Source organism: Belonocnema kinseyi, chromosome 7 (genome assembly GCF_010883055.1).
Source record: "Belonocnema kinseyi isolate 2016_QV_RU_SX_M_011 chromosome 7, B_treatae_v1, whole genome shotgun sequence".
NCBI lineage: Eukaryota > Metazoa > Arthropoda > Insecta > Hymenoptera > Cynipidae > Belonocnema > Belonocnema kinseyi.
This window is the reverse complement of record NC_046663.1, coordinates 35,918,600-35,933,426: the sequence shown is the minus strand read 5'-3', so window position 1 is coordinate 35,933,426 and position 14,827 is coordinate 35,918,600. Positions and strand designations below refer to the sequence as shown.

At 28.9% G+C, this 14,827-nt stretch overlaps 1 protein-coding gene across 1 annotated transcript in view; it reads left to right on the top strand.

Annotated features, from left to right (window-relative positions):
• Positions 1-14,827, top strand: part of LOC117177421 — a 164,437-nt gene that overhangs the window by 137,459 nt on the left and 12,151 nt on the right. The window contains exons 7-8 of the mRNA XM_033368093.1: positions 4,659-4,807; positions 9,471-9,629. Of these exons, the coding sequence (XP_033223984.1) occupies positions 4,659-4,807; positions 9,471-9,629 (308 nt within the window). The remainder of the gene's footprint in view (positions 1-4,658; positions 4,808-9,470; positions 9,630-14,827) is intronic.

Below are 14,827 nucleotides of genomic sequence, written 5' to 3'. Positions count from 1 at the left end.
TACGAGTATATATAAATTTAGGGTATTTTTGAAATTTCAAAGGATTTTAAAGAAATAAGGGATTTCTTGTAACTTTCACAACATTTTTAAGACCTTTTAAAGAATTGAAATGATTTAAAAATGTAAGGATATGTCGAATATTTGAAGGAATTTGCAATATATTTTCATAATATCAAACAATTCCAACAAATTTGAATACTTTTAAGTAATTTTTAAATACCCTAAGGAATTTTTAAAAGCTTTACAAAATTTCTTGGGATTTCAAAAGATTTTAAAGAGTTCGAAAGATTTTCGAATATTTTAACAAATTTTAACGAATTTTTAAGAGCTCTAAAAAGTTTTAAAGGATTTTGAAAGGTTTTAAATGATTAAAAGTATTTTAGGGTATTTAATATGGGCCGTGACGACGTGTCAAAGTAACAAGACGTTTTCGGTATAAGTAAGGGGAGGATTTTTAAAGATTTTAGGAATTTTTTTAAAATTTCAGAAATTTTAAAATTCTTACAGAGCTTTAAAAATTACAAGTAATTAGAAAAGATTTTACGAAACCTCCCAAGATTCCAATGAATTTGTAATTGTTTTTATTATTTTGAAAATATTCAAAGGAATTTGAAAGGTTTTATGGCTAAAAAACCAAGGTGTTTTTAAAAAATGAAAAAAAATTTTATGAGATTTTAAATGATTTCAAAGATATATATATATCTTTTTATAAAATGTTTGATAAAATTTCAAAGAATTTTCAAGAGCTTTAAAAAGTTTCAAAGGATTTTAAAGATCTTAAGCATTTTTTCAAACTATCAGAAAATGTTAAGAACCTTTAAAAGATTTGAGAGGCTTTAAATAATTTCGGAATATGTGAAATATGTAAAGAAATTTAAAATTTAGTTCCATAATGTAAAAGGATTCAAACAAATTTGAATAATTTTCAAAAACTTTAAGGAATTTCTATAAGCTTTAAGAAATTGCATGGGATTTGAAAAGATTTTAAAGGGTTTAAAAGATTTTAATATTTTAAAAAATTTCAAGGATTTTTCAAGAGCTTTAAAAAGTTTCAAAGGGTTTTAAAAGGTTTCAAAGGATTATAATTATTCTAGGGTATTTAATACAGGCCGTGGATATGTGTACCGAAAAAAAATACGTTAAAAATTTCGGTACAAGTAACCAGACGTGTAGCTGCTATTTTTCAGTACGCTCAGACACTTCTTTAATATATTCCAAAGAATGAAAAAAATATTTTAATAATTTGAAAACATTTTGGAGGATTTTAAAGATTTAAAAATTTTTTTGCAACTTTCAGAATATTTTAAACATCTTTAAAAGGTTTGAAAGACTTACAAAAATTCTAGGATGTTTTAAATATTTCAATTAATTTGCATTTCATTTCCATAATTTAAGAGGATTTAAAAGAATTAAAAATTTACAAGGTATTTTGAAAAATTCTAAGGAATTATTGAAAGCTTGAAAAAATTTGAACGTTTCCAAGAGGTTTAAAGAATTTCAAAAGATTTCAGAGGATTTAAAATATTTTAGGGTGTTGAATATTGACTCGCGACCACATGTACCGAAATTTCGATACAAATAGCCACATTTTTTTGGTATTCCTGGGGTTTTGAAATAATTTTTGAGGACTTTGCCATTAATTTAATTAATTTAAAGAGATTTGAAAGTATTAAACAAATTTTAGTATATTTTAAAAAATATCAAGGAATTTTTAAGAGCTTTAAAAACGTCAAGGTATTTCTAAAGAGTTCAATTGTGTTTAATAATTGTAAGTTATTATAAAGGATTCTAAAGATTTTAGGGAATTTTTATAACTCCCTGAGAAATTCAAAAAGCTTTAAAAATAAAAAAGGTATTATTAAAGATTTTGAGATATTTCAAAGATCAAAAGGAATTTAAGGTAATTTTAAAAACTCCCAAAAATCATTAGGAGCTTAAAAAAATTCAAAGACTTGTAATATTTTGAGATTATTTTAAAAGATTTGAAAGTATTTTCCAGGGATTAAAAAATTTGAAGAAATTTCGAAGGATTTTAATAAGTTTGAGCGATTATAAATTGTTTCTAGGATTTTTAATAATTTCCTAGAATTTTAGAATATGTGGAATAATTTTATAGGAGCTATAAGGTTTTAGGATATTCTAAAAGATTTTGAATGATATTATCAGACTTAAGTCGACTTCCACGATTTTAAGATATTTTGAAAGTTCCTAAGGTATTTTAATGAATTTTTCAGTAGTTCCAAAAATATAATTAGATTTCACAACTTTTTGCTGCATTTTAAAGAATTTATTCTCAAGAAATGAGAGATTTCTTAAGATTTCAAAGGAATTCAAATGTTTATAGATATTATTAAAGATTTTAGGATATTTTAACAGATTCCGAAAAATTGTTAAGCGATTTCAATAATTCAAAGGAATTTAAAAAATTTGTATAGCTTTCAGGGTATTTAAAAAATGCCAAGGAATTTCTGAGAGCTTTAATAAATTTTAAAAGATTTTGCAAGATTCTAAAGGATTGGCAATAATTGAGAGCATTTTGAAAGGTTTTAAGGAATTTGGAATAGGTTTCAATAATTTGAAGATACTCTTAATATTTTTAAAAATTTTAGGGAATTTCGAAATTCGTCAAGGTATTTTAATAACTTTTTGCAGGATTTGAAGAAATACAATCAAATTTCACGGGATTTTATAATATTTTGCTAGATTTCGAAGAATTTATTTACAGAAATTGAGAAATTCTGTAGGATTTCAAATTAAAAAAAAATATTTTAAGGTATTAGCAAAAATTTTAAAGTTTTTACCATGTTACAAAAGATTCTAAAGAATCTTTAATTGATTCCATGAATTTGAAGGGACTTACAGAACTTCAAAAAGTATTGCAAGAGAATTTAAAAATTTTAAATTATTTTAAAACCTTTACCAGATTTACAGTTGGATTTACAGAAAATATAAAATTTCATATAATTTTGTGAGATTTCTTAATATTTTTATTGATTTCAAAGAATTTATTTAAACATTTCGTAGGGTTTGAATGATTTAAAGAGATTTAAAAATATTTTTTACGACTCATTTGAATTTAGTTCGAATTCAACTTGTATTAATTTCTATTTTTTTCCAACTTTTTGGACTTTTCTTGCATTTATAAGCCCTTTAAATCCTTCTTAATACACACAATTTTACTCCATCCAAGATATTTTTTTAGTTTTTGTTTAATTCATCTTAAGATCTTTTAACTCACATTGAATTCTTGGGTATTTTATCATATTCTTTTGAAATACCTTTCATTTTTCTAAACTCGCTCTAAGTATATAATTTATCATTTAATTTTTTTATATTTTTAATTCCAATTTATAATTTTAATCAATTGCAGTTTTTGGATTTTGTCTTATAAATTAAATTATTTTGAATTTAATTTGAATTATTTTTAAGTCTTATGAATCGAATGTTTTTGAACTCTTCAAATTCGAAAGACCGTTAGTCACATTATTAATGCAAATTAGCCACTTTTAGTCACTTTTTGAGTTGTAAATTGGTTACTTCTGGAAAATTTGTTCAGTTTCAATGGTCACTTTTTCAGTTTTAAATTTTTTCTGTTCCATTTTTTAAAAATTGGCTATTAAAAATGTTAGGGTCGCCGCAAATCTTTATTTTTAAAATTTCCTGACTTTTCATGGACTAATCATGAAAAGTCAGGGAATTTTGAAAATAAAGATTTGCTGCGACCCTGAATTTTATTTTAGTTAGAGTACTTCGTTAAGTCAATCGAATTTTATAAGTTTCTATACAGGGTGTCCAAAAAGTTCCGGACGTCCTGAATATTTCCTCAGGTAATGTATCGTTAATTGATGTCAAGATCATTCTTAGAGTGAATTTTAACGAAGAATTCAATAGTGACCTTTAATTTGACCTTGACGATGGCCTTAAAGGTTATTTCAAGATCAACTTGAAAAAATGTAAAAGCCCCTTTTTGACAGCGGAAATCGATAGAGTAGAAAATTTCACGTTCAAATATATATTAAGGTCATAGGTTTAATTTGACCTTGGAGGTCTCTCTAAGGTCATTAAAACTTAAACAAGGTCGGAACACCTCTGAGATCAGCAGCTTCAAAAAAATTCTATCAATGGAAGTTATTTGTTTCAACAAGGAAATTGAGTAGTGACCTTGATTCTGATTTTCAAGGTTATCATCAATGTCAAATTAAAGGTCACGATTGAATGTGCCTTGTTTAAACGAATAACTTCTATTGATATGAATTTTTTTCAAAAGTTGCTGATCTCAGAGGTGCTCGGACCTAGTTTAGGTTTTAATGACCTTAGAGTGACATTCAAGGTCAAATTGAACCTATGACCTTGATACATATTCAAACGTGTAATTGAAAAGTCTTTTAAACTTGAAAAGTATTTTAAAGTCATCGGTAATGTTGAATTAAATGTTACTATGGAATTTATTGTTAAAAGTTACTTCAAAAATACCCTTGAACTTTATAAACACTATTTTACTTGAAGAAATAATCAGGGGTCCAGAACTGTTTGGACACCTTGTCTAAAATCAAAAGTGTTATTCTTTAAATTTATTATCGGAACTGTATCAATTTAACAAATGAAAAACGATTACAATTTAAAAACAATTTGAAACAAAAATTATTTCCTTCTGATAGGTATCACCTTCGAAGATACGATGGTATTGATCAGAGAAGGCCAGGGTCTTATCAACCATCAGCTGGAGCAAACTTACACGTAGATCCCAGACAGTCGACGATCTCCAGGTATTCAGATGTTCCAGTTTCTACTCCCAAGATGACGAGAGGTACGAACAAGTTGCGCGCAGAGGGTGCGAGATTTCGTAGCGTAAGTTAATTTAATTAATTGAAAACTAATTCATGAATAAAAAACTATTTCATTGACAGGGTGGAAGCAGGTCAGGGAAAACCTGAAAATCAGGAGAAATCAGGGAATTTCGCTGGTCAGTGGAAGTTAAGTAAAAGTCGGGGAAAAGTCAAACATTAAAAAAAAATTGCCAAATTCAGGGAATTTCTTAAAGAATCATCTTTAGTAACTGCTAAGAAAAATTAGGACTGTCGCGCAGTCACTTTTAGTTAATCTTTTTCTCGAAGCACTTTTTAGTGAATTCTGAAAAATTCGTAGCTTTGGGAAGGAACCCTTGAGTTTCGGTTAGGTGTCTCTATTGTCTAATGGAGGGGAAATGAGGGTTGAGGAAGTAAGAGGAAATACGATTAAGGGTAATGAAAGGAAATTAAGGGAAATGAAGTACTGGAAAGTGAAAGGTAGGGTAGAGAAGTGAAGTGAGGGAAATTAGAGCAGGGTAAGTAAGGCCAGTGATGGAAAATTAGGGATGGGAAAGTAGCGGACGTAAGGAAACATTGGGTAAGGGGAAGTAGAGTAAATTAGGGATGGGGAAGGAGGAGAACTAAAGGGATTGTAACAAGCAGGAAGTAAGGAGTAGTGAGAAGTGGCAAAGTAGGGGAAATTAGGGAGGGGAAGTAGGAGGAGTTTGTAAAAGTTAGGGGAAGTAGGAAAATCCTCACAAATAAGGATAAGTAGAGAGGGAGACGTAAGGGCTGTGAAATTAAAGTAGGGGAAAGAGTGTGTTGGCTGGCGAAGTGAGGATAGGATGAAGTTGAGCAAGGCGGGAAGTTTTAATTAAGGGTGGGGGAAGTAGAGGAGATAAGAGGAAAGGAAGTACCTGAAGTAGATTCAGTGAATCGAAATAAGGTAAGTAGGTAAAGCAGGAGAAAATAAGTAAAAATTTGGAGAGGCAAATTAATGTAAATTAGAGAAGGGAAACTAGAGGATGTGGGGGAATGGGAACTATCAGGAAGTAAGGGGCCATGAGGGTTGGGTAAGTAGGAGAAATTATAGATGAGAAGCAGAAGTGAGTGTGAGTAAGGGAAGTCAGGGAAAATGCTGAGAAAAGATGATAAGTGGAGAGGCGGAAGTAAGGGTTGTGAAATCAGAGAAGGGGAAACTGTGTATTAGACAAAAGAATATGGAGACGGTGAAGTACCGGAGAACAAAGTTGAGGGAGGTGGAAGAGACGGAATTCACGGTGGGAGAAGTTGAGGAAATAAGGGCAAGAGATTTATCTGAACTAGCTTAAGGAAAGGGGATTAGAAGGCAGTAGGTTAAGTAGGAGAAAATAAGGGGAAATTTGGGAAAAGGGAGTAGTGTACATTAGAGGAGGGGAACTAGGGGATATCAGGGGATAAGAAATAGCAGAGAGTAAGCAGTAATGAGGGTTGGGGAAGGAGGAGAAATAAGGGAGATGAAGAAGTTACTGTAAATATAAGAAAGTAGTAATAATGCCTAAAATTGAGGATAAATAGGGAGACTCAAGTAAAGTTTTGGAAATTAAAGTAGGGGACGGTTGTGTTAACTGGGAAAGTAAGGAGTTGATGAAGCTGTGGATGATAAAGTTGGGAAACGTGGAAGAGGGTCAAATGAGGGTAAGAGAATTTAGGTAAATAACGGCAAGGGAATCAGCTTAAGTAAAGTGGAATATAGGTAAATAGGTAAAGAAGGGGGAAATAAGAAAAAATTATAGTAGGGGAAGTAGCGTTTATTAGAGGAAGGTAACTAGGAGAAGTGAGGGGATAAAAAATAGCAGGAAGTTAGGGGTAATGAGGGGCAGAGAAAATAGAGGAAATTAGGGAGAGGAAGTAAGATAATTAAGTGTGAATAAGGGGATAAAGAGGAAATGCTTAGAAATGAGGTTGAGTAGAAATTGGAAAGTGTTGGCTCTGAAATGGAAGTAGGGAAAAGGGGGGTTTTAGCTGGGGTAGCTACGAGAAGTAAGGAAGGGAAATAAAGGAATCTAGGGGGAGTAGGGGAAGAAAAGTATGAAAAAGTAGTTAATTGCTTCAATGAAAGATTACCTAAGTCACTTTTCTCTTACGAAATTAAAGAAGAGAACCCAAGGGTTAAACACTATTAAATTTAGGTCTGTGCCTATTTTCGTATTTTCTTGAAATATTTTAAAAGATTTTAGGTTATTTTAAAGGATTCTAAGGTATTTTTAATAGATTTCTATCATTTGAAGAAATTTTAAATATTTTAGTTTATTTTCGGAAATTAAACAAATTCGTAAAATATTTTAAGAGGTTTTAATGAATCTTAATGTATTTTAATGAATTATTGATAATCTCAGGAAATATCAGATTATGGTATAATATTTGGATGGCTTTCAAAGAATTTTCAATTGATTTAAATAATTTGAAGATAGTGAAAAAAATTTAAAGGTTTCAGGATAATTTTTAAAATTCCAGAGAATTGTTAAGAGCTTAAAAGATTTCAAAGGTTTTCAAAAGATTTCAACGGGTTTTAAACGATTTCAAAGGATTTTTAAGGTATTTTAAGGTACTTTTAAAACTTACAAAGTATTTTAAATTGATTTTCGTATTTTAATCGGATTTCGAAGGAATTGTATTATCGTAGGGTATTTTAAATAATTCCATGGAATTTTCAGCTTTAAAAGAAGATTTGAACGGGATTTAAAAAATTTAAAAGGCTTTTCAGGTGTAATAAGGTACTTTTCAAACTTCCAAGAAATTTTCAATTAATTTTTGTTTCAATCAGTTCGGTCGTTGGTTCCTTGTTTTTATTTTAAGGAATTCTGGACATTAGAAGTGAAATATTTTAAGACATTAAAAATTTTTTAAAGACAACTTCTAGAGTTTCAAATCATTCAAAGCATTTAAAAAGATTTCAAAGAATTTGCAATGGTTTAGAGAATTCAAAAAGATTCCAAGCAACTTTTAATATATTTAAATAAATTTAAGGCGTTTGAAAGGTTAAAAAAACTCTTCGGGCATTTTTATATTTGTAAGGAATGTTTAATAGAATTTAATAACTAGAAAATTCCTTGAAATTTTCAAGAGATTTTAAGAGTTTAAAGAGATTTCAAAAGATTTCAAATAATACACATTAACAATATTTTAATGTATTTTAAATGATTCCAATTAACTTCAAATATATTGAGATAATTTGAAAGAATTCTAAATGATTTAAACAATATTGGAGTATTTTTAAAACTTCCAAAGAGTTTTTAATAGATATACAACAATTCCAAGAAATTTGCAAAACCTTAAAAAAATTTTAAAAGTCTGCAAAGGATTTGCTCATATTTCGGAGGATTTTAATGACTTTATAGGATTTCAAAAGCTGTAACAAAATTCAACAAATTCTCCTGGATTTCAGGAAATATCAGATTTCATGTAATTTCACTGGATTTAAGAAAATATTTTAATAGATTTAAAAAAAGTCACAAGGATTAAGTTTTATTATGTTTGAAAAATATTTCTAGGCATTTCCAATTATTTGAAAAATTAATTTTTTTTAGATATTTCAAAATATTTCGAGGAATACTCATTTAATTTCAATAATTAAAAGGGATTTAAAAGAATTTGAAGGATAGTTTTAAAAATTCTAATAAACTTCAAAGAGCTTTAAAACTTTTCCAAAGATTTAAAAAATCGTAGCGTATTTTTTAAACTTTGAAGAAACTTTGAAGAAATTTAAAACGTTTTAAAGTCTTTCAAAATATTTTAAAAGATTTGAAATATTTTAGGGTAAAATATTCCCAAACATTTTCGAGAAATTACAAAAAATGTAAGGGATTTCAAGGTATATTCTTCATTCGAAGGGGTTGAATCAAATTTCGGACAATTTACGTGATCTTATGGGCCTTGAAAAACTCTCAAAGTGTTTCGATAAATTTTTCAGAATACAGGACAAAAATCTTTAGATTTAATTTTTTGAAATTTATCAGAATTCATTTGGAATTTAACCTAAATCTTTTGAAACTCTTTTAAATTGTTTGGTATTTTCTTGCAATCTTTTGTGTTGATTAATTTGAGTTCTGCTAAATCCAATAAATTTTATTCCATTCGATTGATTTGAGTTTTTGTTTAATCTATCCTGAATTTAATAAGGAAATTATCAAAAAATTTAAATTCTTTCCATTCAATAATTAATAAAATTCTATTAAATTCCTTTCAAAATCCCCTTTTCAAACTCTCTTAAAACTTACTCAATGCAATGAATTTTTTCATATTTTTCAATTTTTTGGAATTCTCTTGTATTTTGATGAATTTGATCGAATTGGTCACTTTTGGGGTTAGAAATTTATAAAACATTGCATATTAAAATTGTTCCAAATGATTAAAAATTCAAAATTAATTAAGTTTTTATCTTTAAATATTAATGGTTAAAAAATATCAGTTAGAGAAGAGTTAAGAAAGTTTGAAAATAAAGTTTTGCGGCCACCCTGATTGTTTCGATTGAATTATCATTAAATGTACAAGAAAACATATTTTCTGAATGTTTAAGCTTTGCCTTACTTTCAGATTTAAAGTAATTGTATTTTTTCAGCTACACAAATTTTCAGTTTTTTTAACCAGAATACGAAATTGAATCAAAGGTTTGATGTTCAATTTTCATGCATCACTTTCCAGGTGCAGCCAGGTTGACAACGCAATCTCTTGATAGGCGGTTATTGGTTAACCCGCGTGATAATGATCGTTCACCTGTGTTCTTCAATAAGTATGCTCTTGATGATGTCGATGATCCAGTCGACGTCCGGCCAAAATGGAGGACTCTTCCATCTGATAGAGGTGCTATTTAACTACCATTTAATATGATCGATAATTAAGAGCCTATTTCCCAACATCATTTAGTTACAACGCCAAACGCATAGCAAAATGAAAGCGAGACCACCACGGAATACAATTACAGAAGTAATTACACAACTGAATACGAAGTCAACCCAGGATTTATCTGGGTTTCTACTTTACCTAAAGATCGAAAAAAAAATCTTTGTAACATTTCCCCTGGGGACTTACATGAACTTCGTTTCTTACTTCCAGCTTACATTTCTTACATCTTTCATCTTTCCTTAAAATTTTTACCACATTTTCCTACCAGCTTCATTTTTTTTCCTTCCTCTCCTACATCCTTTCTATACATGCTCCCATGTTTCTTCTTCCCATTTAAAAATTATTTACTTTTTGTTCTCCTCCTTATCCCAAAACATCACTTACCTTTTGTCCGAATCTACATCTTTCTATTGTGGTTCATCTTCTCTCTCCCTATCCCTTCTATAAATACTTTGGTACTCCTTTATTATTTACTGTCTGATATAATTTATTATGATTCGTCAATCATCTCCCATCTTTCTAATAATCGTCTTTTCGTATTTCTTTTCTCCAATTCTTCATTGTTTGCTACAGTCTCCTCTCCTGTATCTCTAACACGAAAGAAAAATTCTCTTCCAATTTCCTGAATTCTGTGATCCTCCCTTTCCTTTCTTTTACTTCCTCAAAACACTTTTTCGCTAACTCCTTTCCCTTCCTCTCTTTTAGCACCGTCCGTAGTAGTCCCCGTCCCTCTCTAGTAGTTAATTTACCTCTTTCAGCTTTTTCTCAAAGCATGTATCCAGGCGTCCTTTAGTCTAAACTCTTCATTTGAACTAAATAAAAGTAAGTAAACTCTCTTTTTCTCTCTCTGCGTATACTTTCCTTCTCGTTTCTTTACTTCCATCCCCATATCCCTACTCAAGTTAAATACTGGCCATACGTGGGTATTAATTACCCACATTCCTCTTCTCCTATCTTTTTAAGCTTCTTTTTCCCACTCACCAGATTTGTTTCATTACTCTGCATTTCGTTTTATTCTTTTTCACATATGAGCAGTTTTTTTGGAAGACTTATCCCAAATGTTTAAACTCTTTTACTTCTTCTAACTTGAATCCCTTCCATTTTCCAGTTTTTTCCATCTGTGTATATCTCCATCTTGTGACTAAGCCCGTTATCTCTTCTTCATCCTCTGCTATCAACACTATATCGTCCGCGGATGCCAGTTTATATATACTTTCCTTTCCCATCGTAACTCCTCCTTATACTTTTCTTTACATTTCTACTTTTAAAGCTGATAATAATATGTATATTAAATAAAAGTGGGCTCAGTGAACATCCTTGACTTACTTCTCTTCTACTTTCACCTTACTTTTTGTCTATGAAAATTTTCAATGCTCTCTTCATTAATCCTTCTCGTATCCCCTTTTTCACCATTTATTTTTCTATCTCGCCTTGGTCTTATGAGTCAAACGCCGCCTCTAATTCTACGAAAATTGTTATCATTGCCCTTTCTATCTTTTAATCCTCTTTTTTATTAGATGGCTTAGAACACATATTGTCAATCACCCCTATCCCTCTTCTAGGCCCTGTCTGATTTGGTGGTTATATTTTTTTCCTCTACTTCTTTCTCCAAACTCGCAAAGAAAATAGTCACACTTACTTTATGCAATGTTAGGATTAGTTTCAGTCCTCTATAATCTTTAGCCTTTTCCTATTTTCCTTTCTTCACTAATGGCACTACTACTTCTTCCGTCTATAACTCTGGCCTACCTTCTCCTTTCCATACTCTATTACACATTATCCAGCTTCAGTGTTTCAGCTCTACCCCCCGCCACAATATTTTCAGACTTGGTTTGGAATCTTATCTAAATCGGGTGCCTTTCCATCTCTCATTATCCCCACTACCTTAAACATTTTTTTCCTTATAATATCTTTCTACTCATTTGTTTTTCTAGTACATTTTCCTCCTTTCCTAACTTTTCTCTCTACTCCTAGCAGTTTCATAAGAATTTTGTCCATTCTACTATCTCAATATCCTGGTTTACTCTTTTCTTTCTTCTTTTCTCTCTATTTACCACCTTCCTACCCTTTTCTTATATCCTAGCCTTTCCATCTCTTCTTTAAACTTTTTATTTTCTTCCTTCTTTTTCGATCAGACAACACAGTATACTTCTTTTTTTTTCTTTAATTTTCTCTATTACTTGGCCCTTTTCTTCATTTTCTTAATTCCTTATTCTTCTGTGTACAACAACTATTCCATTCAATTCTATGCCCTCCTTCAATCACTTCTTTTTTGTTTTGCACTCTAATTTCTTTAGTTCTCCTATCATTATTTTCATCTCCGTTGAATTCCTCTTTTCCATTTCGACATTCCTGTCCTTTTCCTTACAATGTTTATTTCCTTCCATTGAGCATTCAATGGATGAAATATTGTTCAGACCAATTGCTTTCCTATAAATAGTCCCTGACGAGGAAGTCTAAATTGGTTTCGAAACATGTGGGTCCCTTATACTATAAAGAAGATGAAGCAAGAATAAGGAAATCGTGAGAAGTTTGTTTCTGTTCAATCTTTCATTTTCTCCTTCTGTTTTATTTTTTATATAGTTTTTTCTAATGAACCAGAGATGAGATAGGGGACCGTATTTATTTTGTTACGATTTTTTACGATAGGGGGAGGGATTCCATCCCTTGCGTACTTAATTTTTACAAATTCGCAAAAGCATTGTCTTGAAAATTATCTTTTTAGATACAAATTTTATTATTTGGTTAAAAATTTAACCATTTTTTTAAAACATCAATTAAAAAAATAACAATAATAACAATGGTATAATAACAAACAACAATAACAATTTTCTTGTCTTTCTTCTTCAGTTGCAAATTCAACTGTTTTATTAACAATTCGTCTTTTTGGTCAAAAATTGAACACTTTTTGTAGAAAATTAACCTCTTATCTCAAATTCACATTTTGTTGCTAATTTCTTTTTTGGACAAAAACACTTTTCTTGAAAATTTGTCTTTTTGATTTAAAAATTTACCTTCTTCAGTAGAAATTTCATTTTTCTTTGACTAAAATGGAATTGTTTGGTTGCGGATTTAAAAATCTTGTTAAAAAGCTACATTTTTTGGTTTGAAATTCAACTATTTAGTAGGAAATTAACTTATTGTTTAGAATTCTTATTTTGGCGTCAGAAAGTGAATTGGCAGCTTTTTTGAAATTTTTTTTTAAATTCATCTCTTTTAGAAGAAATTCTATCTTTCTTCACTAAAAATTCAACTGTCCGGTTGAAAATTCAACCCTTTTTTTTAATTTGCCTTTTTAATTAAAAAATTCATCTGCTTTAGCAGAAATTTTATCATTCTTGGATGAAAATACAATGGTTTAGTTGAAACTTAAACTATTTTGTTAAAAATACATAATTTTCGTAAAACGTTTACTTTTCAGTTAAAATTCATATTTTGGTGTTGAAAAGTGAACTGAAACATTTACTAAATGAAAGTTCAAATTAAAAAAAAAGTTTTTTTATTATTTCAAATTCATCAATGTAAGTACACATTTCATCTTTCTTGGATTAGAAAACAACTATTTGATAGGGAATTAAACTATTTTTTTTTAAATTCATCCTTTTTTCTTAAAAAAATGTGTTATATTGGATTGAAAATTCCATCGTTTTCATAGAAACTTAATATATTTTTTAAATTTATATTTTGATCTCGAATAATCGACTGGAGTCTTCTTTGTACGAAAATTCAACCATTTTTTATGTGCAATTTTTTGGATACAAATACAACTGTTCGGTTGAAAGTTCAACTCCTTTTTTAAAGTTTGACTTTTTTATTTTAAAATTCACCTGCTTTAGCAGAGATTTCATTTTTTTTCTATGAAAATGCAACTGTTTGGTTGCAAATTCTACTGTTTTGTTAAAAATGTAAGTATTTCGTAGACAATTTACTTTTTCTTAAACATTTATATGACTTCTTGGTAAGTCATCTGGAATCTTTTTCAACAAAAATTCCAACTTTTTTTGGAAAAATTTATAATTTTTTAAAAAATATTTATATTTTTAGTCAAAAATTTATCTATCTAGTCAGAAACTGAACTATTTTGTTGAAAATTCAACTACTTGGGTAAAAATTAAAGTACATTATTAAAATTTCTTTTTATTGAAGCTTAAGTCTTTGGTTGAAAATTAAACTTTTGAGTGGAATAGCCTTTCTATGTTTAAACTTAATTGTTTAACTGGAAATGTAACTTTTTCATTTTCTTTAGATTGATATTTTTTAGTTGAAAATTTTTATTTTTGGGGAGAAAAAATTCTTGGTTTGAAATTTCACTTTTGTTGGGTAAAAATGAATCAGTTTCGTAGAAAATTAATGTTTTGCGGACGAGTCATTTTTTGGCTCAAAAAGTCTTTTGTTAAAAAAAAACAACATATTTTATAGTACAAAATATATTAAAATGTTAGTACATAAACGTTAATAATTAAAGAAAACTGAAAATTAATCAAGGAAATATCAGAGAATTAAAAAATTGAATCACTTTATTAAAAAATTATTTTTTCTAATAAATTTATATTTTCAGTTGAAAATTTATTTTTTTGGTTGAAACTTGAACTATTTTATCAAAAATAAATCTCTTTTAACTGAAAATTCAAATTATTGGGTAAAAGTTAAAGTACTTTGTTGAAAATTTATTTTTTTCATTCAAGACTTATAGCTTTAAGAGATTAATTTACGGAACTGCCCCTTGATTTTATTCTTTTTTGTTTGTATAAACTTTACCTGTTTTGATTGAAATATAAACTATCACACTTTTTTGTTTAGAAGATATATATTTTTAAATTAAAGGTTCAACTATTATATCAAAATTAAATCAATAAATTTAAAAATTTTAATTTTTTATCTGAAACACTGTTTTATTCAGTTTATATAATATTCTATGTTAAGAGTGTAACAAGATTAAAAAGCTGTTATTTGAATATTAAAAGCTATCAAAATATTTCTGAAAATTAAAAATTAAGTACAGTAAGGGAGGAGGGGGTAGAAATATTTTTTTTCGGTTTGTTATAGGAGGAGAGGGGGTCTACCAGGTGTATACATATGAAACCGGTATTTTTTCAAGAAAAAAACACATTTATTTCAAGAGAATGATAACAAATATTTTATTCAAAGTATGCGCC